Source organism: Phyllobates terribilis, unplaced genomic scaffold (genome assembly GCF_046119375.1).
Source record: "Phyllobates terribilis strain yellow unplaced genomic scaffold, ASM4611937v1 Scaffold_2__4_contigs__length_985480577, whole genome shotgun sequence".
NCBI classification, from domain to species: Eukaryota; Metazoa; Chordata; class Amphibia; order Anura; family Dendrobatidae; genus Phyllobates; species Phyllobates terribilis.
Genome location: NW_027362762.1, coordinates 106,297,919 through 106,312,651, shown reverse-complemented (window position 1 = coordinate 106,312,651; position 14,733 = coordinate 106,297,919). Strand labels below are relative to the sequence as shown.

At 41.1% G+C, this 14,733-nt stretch overlaps 1 protein-coding gene across 3 annotated transcripts in view; it reads left to right on the top strand.

Moving 5' to 3' along the window:
* The window catches only part of FLT3 (fms related receptor tyrosine kinase 3), a 126,213-nt gene that overhangs the window by 92,822 nt on the left and 18,658 nt on the right, over nt 1-14,733 (top strand). For all 3 annotated transcript variants that reach the window (XM_073662475.1, XM_073662474.1, XM_073662476.1), the window contains exons 10-18: nt 4,856-4,959; nt 5,736-5,844; nt 5,929-6,104; nt 7,299-7,390; nt 7,473-7,608; nt 7,691-7,795; nt 8,849-8,959; nt 9,057-9,210; nt 11,958-12,082. In XM_073662475.1, coding sequence (XP_073518576.1) covers nt 4,856-4,959; nt 5,736-5,844; nt 5,929-6,104; nt 7,299-7,390; nt 7,473-7,608; nt 7,691-7,795; nt 8,849-8,959; nt 9,057-9,210; nt 11,958-12,082 — 1,112 coding nt within the window. The remainder of the gene's footprint in view (nt 1-4,855; nt 4,960-5,735; nt 5,845-5,928; nt 6,105-7,298; nt 7,391-7,472; nt 7,609-7,690; nt 7,796-8,848; nt 8,960-9,056; nt 9,211-11,957; nt 12,083-14,733) is intronic.

Sequence of the window (14,733 nt, the reverse complement as noted above, 5' to 3'; positions counted from 1 at the left end):
CCTGTCCCTGCAGCTGATAAACACCCCCATAGCATGATGCTGCCACCACCATGTCTCACTGTTGGGATTGTATTGGGCAGGTGATGAGCAGTGCCTGGTTTTCTCAACACATACCGCTTAGAATTGTCACCAAAAAGTTCTATCTTCATCTCATCAGACCAGAGAATCATATTTCTCATAGTCTGGGAGACCTTCATGTGTTTTTGAGCAAACTCTATGGGGGCTTTCATATGTCTTGCACTGAGGAGAGGCTTCCGTCGGGCCACTCTGCCATAAAAGCCCGACTGGTGGAGGGCTGCAGTGATAGTTGACTTTGTGGAACTTTCTCCCATTTTCCTACTGCATCTCTGGATCTCAGCCACAGTGATCTTGGGGTTCTTCTTTACCTCTGTCACCAAGACTCTTCTCCCGCTATTGCTCAGTTTCGCTGGACGGCCAGGTCTAGGAAGACTTCTGGTGGTCCCAAACTTCTTCCATTTTAGGATTATGGAGGCCACTGTACTAATAGGAACCTTGAGTAATGCAGAAATTCTTTTGTAACCTTGGCCAGATCTGTGCCTTGCCACAATTCTGTCTCTGAGCTCCTTGGGCAGTTCCTTTGAGCTCATGATTCTCATTTGGTCTGACATGAACTGTGAGCTGTGAGGTCTTATATAGACAGGCGTGTGCCTTTCCAAATCAAGTCCTATCAGTTTAATTAAACACAGCTGGACTCCAATGAAGGAGTAGAACCATCTCAAGGAGGATCACAAGGAAATGGACAGCATGTGACTTAAAAATGAGTGTGTGAGCAAAGGGTCTGATTACTTATGACCATGTGATATTTCAGTTTTTCTTTTTTAATAAATTTGCAAAAAAAATTTAAATTTCTTTTTTTTTTTCAGTCAAGATGGGGCGCAGAGTGTACTTTAATGAGAAAAAAAAATGAACTTTTTAGACTTTACCAAATGGCTGCAATGAAACAAAGAGTGAAAAATTTAAAGAGGTCTGAATACTTTCCATACCCACTGTATTCCATTGATGATGTTTATATTGTATAGCATCCAAAACAACTGACAGATTTTCATAACTTTCCTTTAGATGACATGAGTGAGCAGATGGTTTCATATTTCCATTGTGAAGCAATACTGCTTTCAAACTTCTCTGGGATGAGTCAATAAACAATCCCCAATCTCCAACAAAATACTATTAATTCAGTTCTACAAAGACGCCATTCACATTGTTACAGAACACCATTGGTCCATCAACTGTGAGAAATTGTGTTACCCTGTTAATTCTGTTTCGGTAATAACACACTTTGACATCATCATGAAGAAGATTCTTCTGTTTCAACCTAGATGCAAGAAGTTCGGCTTTATCTTTTGACAATGACAGGTCTCTGATGAGATCATTTAATTCATGTTGACTAAAGCGTTCTGCCTGCTCGGCTGCTCCATCAGGTACATACTCATCTTGACTTGATGTCTCCATGCCTTCAGCTCCATATTCTACTTTAATTTCATCCAATCCAGACAACGGTGCTACAAGAACTGGCAACGTATCATCATGTGGAACTGGCCTAATCGCAGATTCAAGTTCAGGGTAATTAATCTTATGTTTGTTCTTTGTAGAAAAGCCCTTCAGTTTAACAAAACAAAAGTAGCAGTCATCACTATGATTTTTGGGTTCTCTCCAAATCATGGGAACAGCAAATGGCATAGCCACTTTCCTCATATTCAACCAGTCACGAAGACCATTTGAACAACTTGAGCATATCACACGAGGGGCCAGTTTTTGTCTTGATCACCAAGTGCACAGTTAAAGTACATCTGGTACATCGTTATAATATCATGAGTGATTGAACGTACTTGGCCTTTTGGTGTAAAAGAACCACACACATAGCAGAATCTGTCCGGATGATTGATACACTGTCGGGGCATTTTTCTCCTTTAAATCAGATCAAACAGTAAAGTAAGTTCAGTTCAATGGTGGTGACAAACTCAAAAAAAAATGCGATGAGCCGGTATGTAGATATTTTCCAGAGATGACAGAGGCTGCTTGTATTTAGAACTGATTTTATTGGAGGTAATCTGGTAGAAAACTATATACAGGCGTGAGGTAATCGGGTCAGCCTATTCCTTACAGATGAGCACTTGCAGTTTCTCAGTGTGATATTGGCTGCTTTCAGGGTCTCTCTATGTGGAGACCCTCACTCAGTTACACCTCAGTGTAAGAGGCCAGTAGAGGCCAGTCTCCTGTCACAGTCTCACATACCAGTCCTTGCTGCTATCACCATCCTTTTCTGACTGACCACCTCATAACAGTTAGCTCCTCCCCATAACATGTGACTTTCCGAGAAGCAGTCATTGGCTGACTACACAGTCAATACTCCTTCCCATAAAACTCACTAAAAACTTTACTGATGTTGTCCCTGTAAGAAAATTCACAATTAAGTACGACAAGCAAAGAAATGGGAATAACATAGAAAAACCACATGCACTGAAAATGTAGAAATAACGTAATAACAAAAATGCTTCTATATCAGAAACTTTATGTGATAGAGCGAAACTAAGCATATTTTTGGAATCAGCACATCAAACTCCATAAAACAGACATATTACCTTTGCTGATGATTTTTTTTTGTGTTGACCAGTGTAATCTTTTATTAACTATATAGTGGGAGGAATTTAAGCAAAACTGCTATTCTGCCAATGTTGTTTGCTTTTTAAATTCTACGCTATTTGCCACGCTACACAAATAGCGAGCCAAATGTATTCTGTAGGCCAGTAAGAATGCGGCAGTACCAACTGTATATACTTTCATTTATGTTTAATTATTTTGGATAATAAATACACTTTGAGAAAATCACTTTTTTTGTGTCAGTGGAGCAGTAGAAGGGCTTATTTATTTCATGCCAAACTATACTGTTCGTTGGTACCACTTTGTGGTCCATGTGACATTTTTTATTACACAAAAAAACATAAATTCTAAATCAAATTTATTTTTTAAACACCGCTCATTGTTAGGTATAATTGACATTTTTTTTAGTATGCAAATCAATATGATCACAAGAATAAATTGTTTTTTTTTATGTTTTACTAAAAAATATCACTATATTCTGATGCCCATAACTTTTTTTCACAAATAAACCAATTTTTTTTTAGCATTAAAACTATGATTTCGAGTTTTTATATTTCCAAATATTATTTTTACCCTTAAAAACATTTTCTTTTAATTGCAATACTTACTAGTCCGACAAGGTGTCTTGAACAAGTGATCTCTTAATGGCATTGATAATACATGGCGCTACTGTATTAGTACAATGTATTACCTAGCCTTTCGGTGTTTGACTGACAGGTATCATATTAGACCCCGCCTCTATTGGAATCTGAAGTTCATGGCAGACATAAAGGCCATTGTTAGGCATCATTATTGACATTGCAACCATTGGCACTCTGTGATCTCGCTGTGGGGTGCCAATGGGCTGACAGAGGGAGCAATCTCCCTCTGACAAACTTTTCACATGCCACCATCACTTTTGACAGCAGCATGTGTCAGGTTAATGTGCTGGGATTGGAACTAGGTCTGGTCCCAGGACATGCAACAAGAGCTTAGCTGTGTATAACAGCTGGCTCATGTGGTGGATTGCTTGGGAACAACTCCTGTGATAAAACTGCACTGCAGACTGGGGAAGGCACTTGCAATCTGGAAATACAGTTATGTCAGTTTGCGAAAGGCAGTTAAAAACACGATAGAATTATGCTTTTTTTGGTGCATTTTTCCCTATAGACTTCTATAAGGAGGCTGAAAAAATGCATGTAAAAAAACACAATTGTGTTTTTAAGTGCAGAAATCCCACCATTTCTGCACAAAAAAATGCATAAAAGAAAATTGTGTCAAATCTTCAAAAAAAGTCTAAAAAGGGAAAAATGAATAAAAAAACGTAGCAAAAATGCAATAATCAGAAAAAATTGCGATCATTTATTTTGGTGCAGTTACCTGCAGAATTAAAACAACGGGATAAAAGCAGCATTTTCACACGTGACAACAAGGCCTTAGCGTTCTTCCTGGTGGTCTTCTGCAGATTTTATAAATAATTATGTTTGTAGAAATTTTGTATATTGAAGGTTGTTGATTTGCAGTGTGCCTTAATAAATAGTGGAAGGGACCATGACTTCTTTATTCAACTGGTGAGGATTCTAGTAGCTGGAAGGATAATTAATCTTTATTAAAGTCCCAGAAATCCACTTTAAAGTGAATCTGTCAGGAGGATTTCACCTCCTAGACTATTTTTATGCTCATTTAGCTCTTTCTTGGACAAGCTCAGCAGTACTTTTACATGGTCTGTCTGTTCCTTCATTGTGGAGATATTAGTGTTTGAATTGATATGCAGATGATGCTGAAGATCTTAATCCTCTGTCACTCCAGCTCTATTTCCCACCCAGCACTGCCTCCTCCTGCTTGACTGACGGCTCCTTTGCCTAAAGTCACACAACATATAAGCTGTGAATCAAGCTGGAGGAGACATCGTTGGGGAATAAAGCTTGAGTGACGGAGGCTTCAGATCTATCATAGCTCTTCAGCCTCATTTGCTTATCAATTCTAATTCTCAGTAATAGAGGAACAGACTGGCCATGTAAAGGTATTGCTGGAATTGTCTTTGCAAGAACTACATGCACATATAAATAGTTTAGAGAGTTAAATCCTGCTGACATATTCCTTTTAAAGTGATTCTATCAGCACAGAATGACTGTTCAAATCAAATACATGATCTCGGTGAACCATTTAAGTATTACATATTGAATATTATACTTAATATGAAGTTATGGCAATAACGTAAAAGTAACTATGAATATATGTCTTAATTCTTGGACAGCAAATCTGAATACTGCCTCCACAAAAACACGCCGGGAGAGTACATGTTCTACGTAGAAAATGATGACGTTCAGCTCAGCAAAACCTTCACTTTGAATTTGCTCAGTGAGTTATACTGATATCCATGTAGATCAAACATTTTTTTTGTAAATTGGTAATATAGAACATTTTTAGAGAAAAGCAAAAGGCAAGGCATTGGACTACATGTGAGATGGACTATTCATAGAGGAGGTCCCCTGATTGGTATCCAGTCTATTAGCTGGAGCTGAGAAAGTCTTTGCTCTGGGATAGGGTTGTTCATGTATTAATACATTAAAGGGAATCTGTCAGCAGGATTTCACACCCAGTCTATTTATATGTTCATGTAGCTCTTTTAAAGACAAGTCTAGCAATACCTTTACATGACCAGTCCTTTTCTCCATTACTGAGAAATCAGTGTTTGAAGTGATATACAAATGAGGCTGAATAGCTATGATAGATCTGAAGCCTATGTCACTCCAGCTCTATTCCCCAACCTCCTCTTGCTTGACTGACAGTTCCTTTGCCTGAAGTCATACAGAATAATGTCTGTCAGTCAAACAGGAGATGGCGGTGCAGGGCAGGGAAGAGAGCCACTATGACAGAGGCTTTAGATCTCCAAAGAGCCCCTTCATATTATGTTTCCTTTAGTCTATTGCGATCTCAACGGACTATTGAGTGAAAGAGGCACATGGTGCCTACCCTACCCACAGCTTAAAATCTGTAGAACATGCTTACCTAGAGCACTGTGTGCCCACAACTAGTTGCAATGGCACCAACCCTGTATAGTCAAGCCACTTATAGAGCTATTATACCCACCTAGTATGAGAAAGATTTTTTTTTCTATCTCATTTAATCAATAGAAAAACCTGAGGTTGAATGTAAAACGATTAACATGAAGATTGTCTCCTGCAAGTCACAAGGCTATCCATTGCCTACCTGGTCATGGCTGAAGAGTGATGGCAGTTCCAAGTAAGTTTTCATGGGAATTTTTTAGCATTTATTGGATTTTTTTTCAATTTACATGGAACCTTTTTATGAGGATTTTATTGACAGCTGTAAGGTAAAAATCAAGAATGGAATAACTGAAGGACAATCAGAAAGAAACGGATATAGTTGGACGTCAAGTAGCACATTGGATGTAGAGGACCAAGCAGAGATGGTCACCATCTGCAGCTGCGCTGTCAATTCTGTCGGGGAAACTTGTGCAGAAATTTTATTAAAACACATTGGTAAGTTTGTTCATTAATACATCTAACATAGCTGTGTGCAGAGATCATGTACTGAGACGCTTAGGGTCCCTAGTGCTATGGGGCTGCACCCACTCCGTGCGCTGCCGTAAGGTACAGTGTATGGTGTCTCCATATGTCGCCGTATTTGTTATTCACACCTGAAGCAATAAAATGTGGCAACTAATATGGCTTCATGAATTGTTACTGCTGCAAAAATAGCTGCCACAGCTAAACTAAAAAGTTACAAAAAAAACATAATAGTGAAATTTGTGTTATTGCTTTAACTTTTAATTTCCAAGCACATATACATTTTTCCATTTTTAAGACTTCGTGCAAATAGAAATACCATAACCACAGACCTGTTTGTACTTGATTTTCTCAACTAAAAGCAATGTTTAAAAGGGGATTCAAGTCTAAAAATGTTATCACCTAGATCATGGGTAGGTTATGAATTGTTTAGACTGAAATACCCATTTAATAATACATGCCAAATCAAGTAGCTCAATAAAATAAGGAGTCAGCCTTGGCCAGTGACCATCATTGTCACTGAGTAGTCTGTTTTTTTTACCACTTGTAGATATGCTGTAACAATTGTAGCAAAGCCTGGTAGGACTGGGTTAAATACTAGCACTGCAGGCCTTAATTAGATGCACCTGGTTAGCTTTGACTAAGAATCAAGAAATGGGTTCACCCTGTGTCAGTCTGCTGGTTGTTGAGTGGACTGTGTTGTAGCTGGTGAGTGACCAGCCAAAATGTGATCTGTGGCTTGGAGAGCTAGGAAAGCTGACCAGTCTGTGTGCTGGAGCTGCAGAGTAACGTGTAGAAGCTGCAGCCTGTTCAGTGTGAACTGTGCCCAGTGTTGAACACTTCCATATGGAGCTGGAAGCTGCTGGAGCTCAGGCTGAAGGGGATACTGAGACTTGTAGGACCATATCCCTCCTTTGTCTAAAGTTTGCTCCAGGAGAGAGAGGAGCCTGCACCGACATATGTGCCCGCTGAATGAACTATTTGCTGTTATACCTTTGTGCCCAGAAGAGGCTGTTTTTGGTTTTGAATCCCTTGGAGTTTTATGAAAGCAATAAAACTGCACCTGTTTGGACCAAACCGCATTGTCTGTGTGAATGCTACTTAATGCCTACCTGAGAGAATGAATTCCTACACCCTATGAAACCAACTATTATATTTCTATTGCAGAACAAAGTAATTTGATTCTCCCAACTGTGACTGGAATTTGCAGTTTGTTCTTTGCTATTCTATTTGCCCTGATCCTGAGAAAGTACAAGAAGGTAGCATTTCCAATCATTTAGAATTTTTGTTTGTTTGTTTTTTAAACTCCACTTATAAGTTGTTTATTTATTTTTTGGACAGAAATACAAATATGAAAGTCAGTTACAAATGCTGCAATACATCGGACCCTCCGATAATGAATACATCTACATTGATTTCAGTGTTCTGCCCTATGATGTGAAAAAGTGGGAGTTCCCAAGAGAGAATCTGGAGTTTGGTGAGATGTGGATGATGTCCTTAAGATATCCTGGCAAACCACCCAACCAACAGAAACTATTCTAGTGTTCTGCTTGTTATAGGTGATACCATTGGATCCGGAGCCTTTGGGAAAGTGGTCACTGCTAAAGCTTTTGGAATCAGTAAATCGGGAGTGTCCCTGCAGGTGGCGGTCAAAATGCTGAAAGGTAAGAGGAGAAAACTGGTGGTTCTAGAATGGATCCTCAGAACTGGTCATCAACAAGGGTGGATAGGTGCATATGGGCTTTTAGAGAACAGTATTAAAGTGGGTTCTCTGTTTCCCCATCATATTTGCTTTATGTTACCTGGACCTCATGACGAGATCACACAGCGGCAGGCAGTGAGGAACTGTAAGATGAGATGTTGGAAGCTTTGAGGACATACGAGTGGCTGGGCGTCTAATGGGATAAGACAGACCTAACTGTGCCTTCAAGATATCATCTCAGTTAGCTCACGTGCATTTATACAGTAAACTGGGTAACTTATTAAATAAACTACCCTGTTTTCCCAAGCAACGAAGATGGCGCTGCCACTAAACAAGGTGTAGGAGATGGTGGCAGCAGAGATGATGGAACTTTGATTAATTGAAAAAGGGTCTACTCCTTAGCTCAGTGGCTCCTTGGAGAATGCGCCAGCTCCTTGTGGATCACTCTGTACCTGCTAAAATGCCTTGTCGCGAGACCATTTCTTCAGGCTTCCAATACATCACTGGGCATTGTACTTTGACATTTAAAATACATTTTAACATTATATTCCTGAGAGATATGTCAATTTAAAGGGAATACTGTATGTCAGCAGGTTTTAGCTATCTAATCTGACATTAGTATGATGTAGGGACAGAGGTCCTGATTCCAGCGATGTATCACTTAGTTTACTGGGTGCAGCTGTTGAGATAGAATCACAGTTTTCTCTGCTGGCAGTGCTCTGAATGCTGAGCTGTGTATAACCCCGCCCACATCACCGATTGGCAGCTTCCTGTGTACATTGTATAGAAACCTGATAATCAGTAGTGGGGGTGTGGTTGGACCAAAGACGCACCAGACACCTAGTCTTGTAGTGATAATCTCCTGCTGATAAAACACAGATTTTATCGAAACAGCAAAACACAGACCAATATGGTACACATCACGGGAATCAGGGTCTCTGCCCCTACTTCATGCTGGATACCGATTACATAGCAAAACCTGCTGACAGATTCCCTTCAACGTCTCAAATTTCAGAAAATCCTGATGCTTCAGAAAAAGATGCCTTAATGTCTGAACTGAAGATGATGACCCAGATTGAACACCACGATAATATAGTCAATTTGCTTGGAGCGTGCACTTTATCAGGTAAAAAGTACGGTAACTGTTTTTTTATCATTCTCCATACTATATGCACTAAATATAAATTGTTCATTTTCTTGTGTATATCCTTTTTTTATTGTAGGTCCGATATACTTAATTTTTGAATACTGCCCACATGGAGATCTCCTCAATTATCTGAAAAGCAAAAGAGATTCCTTCCATAAAACATGGTCAGATGTTGTCAAGGATAATAACTTCACTTTTTATCATAATTTCAACCAGGATGAGAAATTCAGGTATTATACATGAACTGTCATGGTCGGGACGGCCCCATATTATGTTGGGTGTGTATGGTTTGGACAGAAAAAAGGGGACATGCTCCGTCAGACACCATATTACAGAGCTGATCTCCTGATAAAGCATTTCATCCAGGAGAAGATACCGGTACTTGTAATATGAGGACAATAGAACATGGCATGACTTTTTGTGCCAGAATTATACAAAATTTGACAGATAAAGCCTCAATGTGCCTCGGAAGCAAATGGATGCCTTTTTACAGGTTCCTACACTCTGAGATTATACAGTGCCATAATACATTATGGCCTTCAAACACATCATGGCGGCCATACATGACGATTTTCGTGAGACTGACTGACAAGCTAATGTGCATGGGGCCTTCTGACTCTTCCCTGCAAAGACAATGAAGAATATACGTTTCTACCTTGAGGTCAGATGTGTTTGGCAGGGAATAACTCCACTCGCCACAATGGAAACACATGAACGCTGGGCTGTATATGAGGCAGTAGCACTGGTAAAGGTAGCTGTTGGCCAAACGATTGTTGGTTGACAGCTGTCTAAGGTATATGGGCACCTCTACTGTTCATAAACCTTCAGATTATATTCACTTGTGGCAGATTTGTTACAGAAATGTCTATGACTGAAAATCACATCTCAATAAGCCACATTTAAATGCATGAGACAGTCACAGAAATGTCAGCAAAAAACAGTTACATGTGAATATAACCCAGTAAACGGCCTAGAGTTACATCAAATTACTGAACTATTTTAACCTATTACTTATGACTAACATCCTTTATAATCCAAACTTCACACTCCTGTCTCCAAGACTTCTCTCATGCAGCACCAGTTTTCTGGAATGCACTACCCCAGACAATCCAGTTAATTTCCAGTATCTACAGTTTTAAGCGTGCCAAAAAAAAACATGTCCCTAGACTGGAATATGATATCACCTTACTAATCAAACTGCTCTCTGTTCTCTCTTCCTACATTTTCTTCTGAATCTGACCCCGTCTATCACCTGTTCCCACACCCTACATGCAATCAATAGTACTTTGTATCTGGACCAATACAGATACTGGCTGGAAAATACGCTATAAGCACTTTTTACCCTTTATGTCCCCCCTACTTCCTCATAAGGTCTTGTGATCAGGGTCCTCACTCCTCTTGTATAAATTATTTAATTATGTTTTACTATGTAATGTGTGATTCTGTTTGTACAGCTCCCCTCTGATTTGTATGGTGCTATGGATTATATTGGCACTATATAAATAATATAATAATTATTATTATTTCTTCATAAATCCTAGCTGTCAGGTCATTAGTTGTTGTTGGCCTTCATTACTCAGCAGCTTCTTCCCATGAACCTAGGATACTGTAATGTATTGGTATAAGATCAACGTAGATATAAGCAGTTGTCAACATTCAGTTAAGCGATTCCTGAGGATTTTGAGATAGCCACAATATGCCAAAAACTACTAGTACCACAGTTTCTGAAACATTTTTACTTGATATTTTCTTTTACTTATTTAGCAGTGCACCAACATATTCCACATTGCTGTACACAGTTTATTAAATTGCGGACGTGACTCAATTCACTATTATAAGTACAAGTTAAATCCGTGAAAACCATGGATATCACTCGTATGAGAACAACAGATGTGTGAATGAAGCCTAACACACAAACTAAGGGCTCATTCAGGTGTCCATTTTTCAAGTTCTGTGTTTTTCACAGATGGAACTCGTACCTATAATAATCTATGGGACTCTTCACATATCCGAGTTTTTAGTTGGACCGAGTGGTCTGCGCATAATCAAGGAGACATGTCCAATATTTATCCGAGTGTCAGATCAAAATCAGCAATGCAAGTCTATGGGTCCGTTCAAAAGTCAATCCGTGTGCTATCACTTTTTCACAGACTGCATGAAAAGTTGTAGAAATATTTTTTTTTCTCATTCGAGAAAAACTGATGAAACTCGGAACAAATTCTGATGACACTCGCATGAAACTTTGATCAAACTCTGATGAAACTCGCATGAAACTGAACAAAAATACTGATGGTCCGTTTTTCTTGTTTGAGAAGAGAACGGACATCTGATTGAGCTATTACTTTGGTGATATTATTATTAAAATTATTATTATTTATTATTATAGCGCCACTTATTCCATGGCACTTTACATGTGAAAGGGATATACATAGCACAAACAATTACAATAATCTTGAAAAATACAAGTCACCGACTGGTCCAGGAGCGAGGACCCTGCCCGCGAGGGCTCACAAACATCTACAAGGGATGGGTGAGGTGAGGGGTAGGTGAGGGTAGAGCTGGTCATGCAGCAGTATGGTGGAGCAAGGGTTACTGTAGGTTGTAGGCTTGTCGGAAGAGGTGGGTCTTCAGGTTCTTTTTGAAGGTTTCCACGGTAGGTGAGAGTCTGATGTGTTGGGGTACAGAGTTCCAGAGTAGGGGGGGATGCATGGGAGAAATCTTGTATGCGCTTGTGGGAAGAGAAGATAAGACGGGAGTAGAGAAGGAGATCTTGTGAGGATTGGAGGTTGCATGCAGGTAAGTACTGGGAGACTAGGTCACAGATTTATGGGGGAGACAGGTTGTGGATGGGTTTGCATGCCAAAGTTAGGGTTTTGTACTGGAGTCTCTTAATGCATGTGATATTTACTTTTACCTGGCTTCTCGCTGGCATTGCCCTTTCCAGTGAATATATCTGTTTTGTTTTGCCCTCCTCTAGAGACAGAGCTGTGACACTGTTAAGCAACAGCTCATATACATATTTAACTACAGAACAAGAAAGTGACAAAAATCAGCACAACCAGGAGTTGTCCACCACACAACCTGAGATCCTACAGGCTGAAGGTATGAAATTGGCATAATGGCACTGCTATCACGGGGAGAATTGTGCATTTAACCCATCTCATTCTACAGTGATGATTTTTGGTTCGTAAAACATGGCAGCTCTACTCATCATTCAAAATAGTCTCTCTTGGGCCATTCACCTACAATAGTCCACGTCTCTGTCATTTTCACCTCTAGTGCTCTTTAATGTTTGTTCACCTCAGGCTGTACATGCCGAGTCCTAGGCTTCTGCGCTGTCTCTTCCCAGCTACTGATCTCTGCTGTCACATTAAATAAACACTTTCTCCATGGGCTTGCGATATGGTATCATGGTCTGAAAAAGCTTGTTTGCAGGAGACCCAGGAAAAGTTTGTTATGGTAGAGGTCAAGGGAAATACATATAGTCCCTAGAAACCCTTGCTAGAGAAAAAACCTGCTGCAGTCTGCAAAGTAACTCTTCCAATAAGATAGCAACCTGAAAGAAAATGCAGTACACGGTTATCTTAAAGGGAATCTGTCAGCAGGATTTCATCCCCCACAGTATTTACAGTATATGTGCATGTAGCTTTTTCACAGATAAGTCCAGCAATATCTTTACATGGCCAGTCTGTTCCTCCATTACTGAGAAATCAGCATTTAAATTGATATTCAAATGAGGCTTAAGGACTATTTGTAGATCTGAAGCCTCTGTCACTCCAGCTCTATTTGCCAGTCAGCGCAGATGCGTATCTAGGGGGGGGGGGGCGCAGTCGTGCCGCCTAATTCGGCGGTCTGATGTGTCTCCCCCGGCGGCTGCGGTCTGCCGCCCCCCGGACTGGGAGTCGGCAGTTCTCTGAGCAGGGTATCAAGCTGACACCCGGCTCAGAGAAGCTGCAGTGTGCCGGCTCCCAGCGTTGAAGCTCTGACCTCAGGGTCAGAGCGACGCCAGCAGCATGATCAGATCATGTGATCACACTGCTGACGTCACTCACCGACGCAGCAGAGGCGCACATTGGTGGAAAGTGCTCTGTGCTTCAGAGCTGAAGACACCGAAGATGGAGGTGAAGATTCATTGTGGGGGGTGATTTACTATGGGGGGGTGATTTATTGTATGGCTGGGGGGTGATTTATGGTATGGCTGGGGGGTGATTTACTATGGGGGGTGATTTATTGTATGGCTGGGGGTGATTTACTATGGGGGTTATTTCGGTATGGCTGGGGGTTGATTTACTATAGGAGGGTGATTTATTGTTTGGCTGGGGGTGATTTATGGTATGGCTAGGGGGTGATTTACTATGGGGTGTGACTGATAGTATGGCTGGGGGTGATTTACTATAGGAGGGTGATTTATTGTATGGCTAGGGGGTGATTTATGGTATGGCTAGGGGGTGATTTACTATGGGGGTTGACTTATGGTATGGCTGGGGGGTGCTTTACTATGGGGATGATTTTTGGTATGGCTGGGGGGTAATTTATGGTATGGCTAGGGGGTGATTTACTATGGGGGTGTGATTTATTGTATGGCTGGAGGGTGATTTACTATGGGGGGTGATTTATGGTATGGCTGGGGGGAGATTTACTATAGGGGGAGATTTATTGTATTTATGGGGGGAGATTTGTTGTATGGCTGGGGGTGATTTTCTATGGGGGGAGATTTATTGTATGGCTGGGGGAAGATTTATTGTATGGGTGGAGGAGATTTAGTGTGGGGGGAGGGGTGTAGGTGATTGGTGCCGACACAGAATGGGGAGAATGGGTGCGTACGCAATATGGGGAGCGAAGAAGGGGAATGTATACGGACACAGTATGGGGAGCGAGGGTGATGTGAGTTGTGCAGAGACAGTATGGGGAATTGGGGGGGGGTGTGTGAGGGTAAATATATGAGGAGACCGTATGGTTAGTGGGGGGGGATGTGAGAGAAGACAGTATGAGGAGGAGGGGGAAATAATGGGGGGGGGGAAGTGTGAGTGGGCACAGAATAGAGACTGAGTAGTGTGGGGGATAGTATGGGGGGACAGTGTAAGGGCACAGCCTGGAGGGGACAGTAAGCCATTTTGTCTGCAGGCTGCAGAAGAAGCTAGGACTCAAGGCTAGGACATGAGGAGAACTAGGATCGGGATATACTGTCACTGGTTAGGAAGATTCTCTAGGGCTAGAGAATAGAGCAACAGAGATGGTTCACTTAAAGAGGAAACCAGGGCTGAAGTTGTTTCCAGAACCTGTGGGAAAGATGACAACCCGTTGGGCCTTATCCATTATATTTGCCAGTAAATATTGTACATATTCCTCTTCCCCAACTAAAGTCCCAGTTATGGTTAAGAACCTCGTGTCCTCTGAATTTATTGCTGCCCTGGTCCCAGAAGAGAAATGCCTGGAGACAGACTCAACCGGATGGTCTGAAGTAAGTGGAGAGCACTACATACACTGCAGCTCATCAGAGAGGACACACATTGTGTGTAGGGTGCCAGAGCGAGCAGGGGCCACAGCTCGCCCCACGACTACCTCGCTGGGGCACCTTACAACAACGTCATCTGTTAGGTACCTTGATGTAAATGTTTTTTGTGCTACTAATTCTCATATTTTTATTTATGTTAGGAGCATTAAAGGGGTTGTTTAAGTTTGTGATGTGTCTACAGTCATTCTATGTGACTGCAGGCTTCTGACTTCTCACAGTGTGCACTGCACACTGTCAG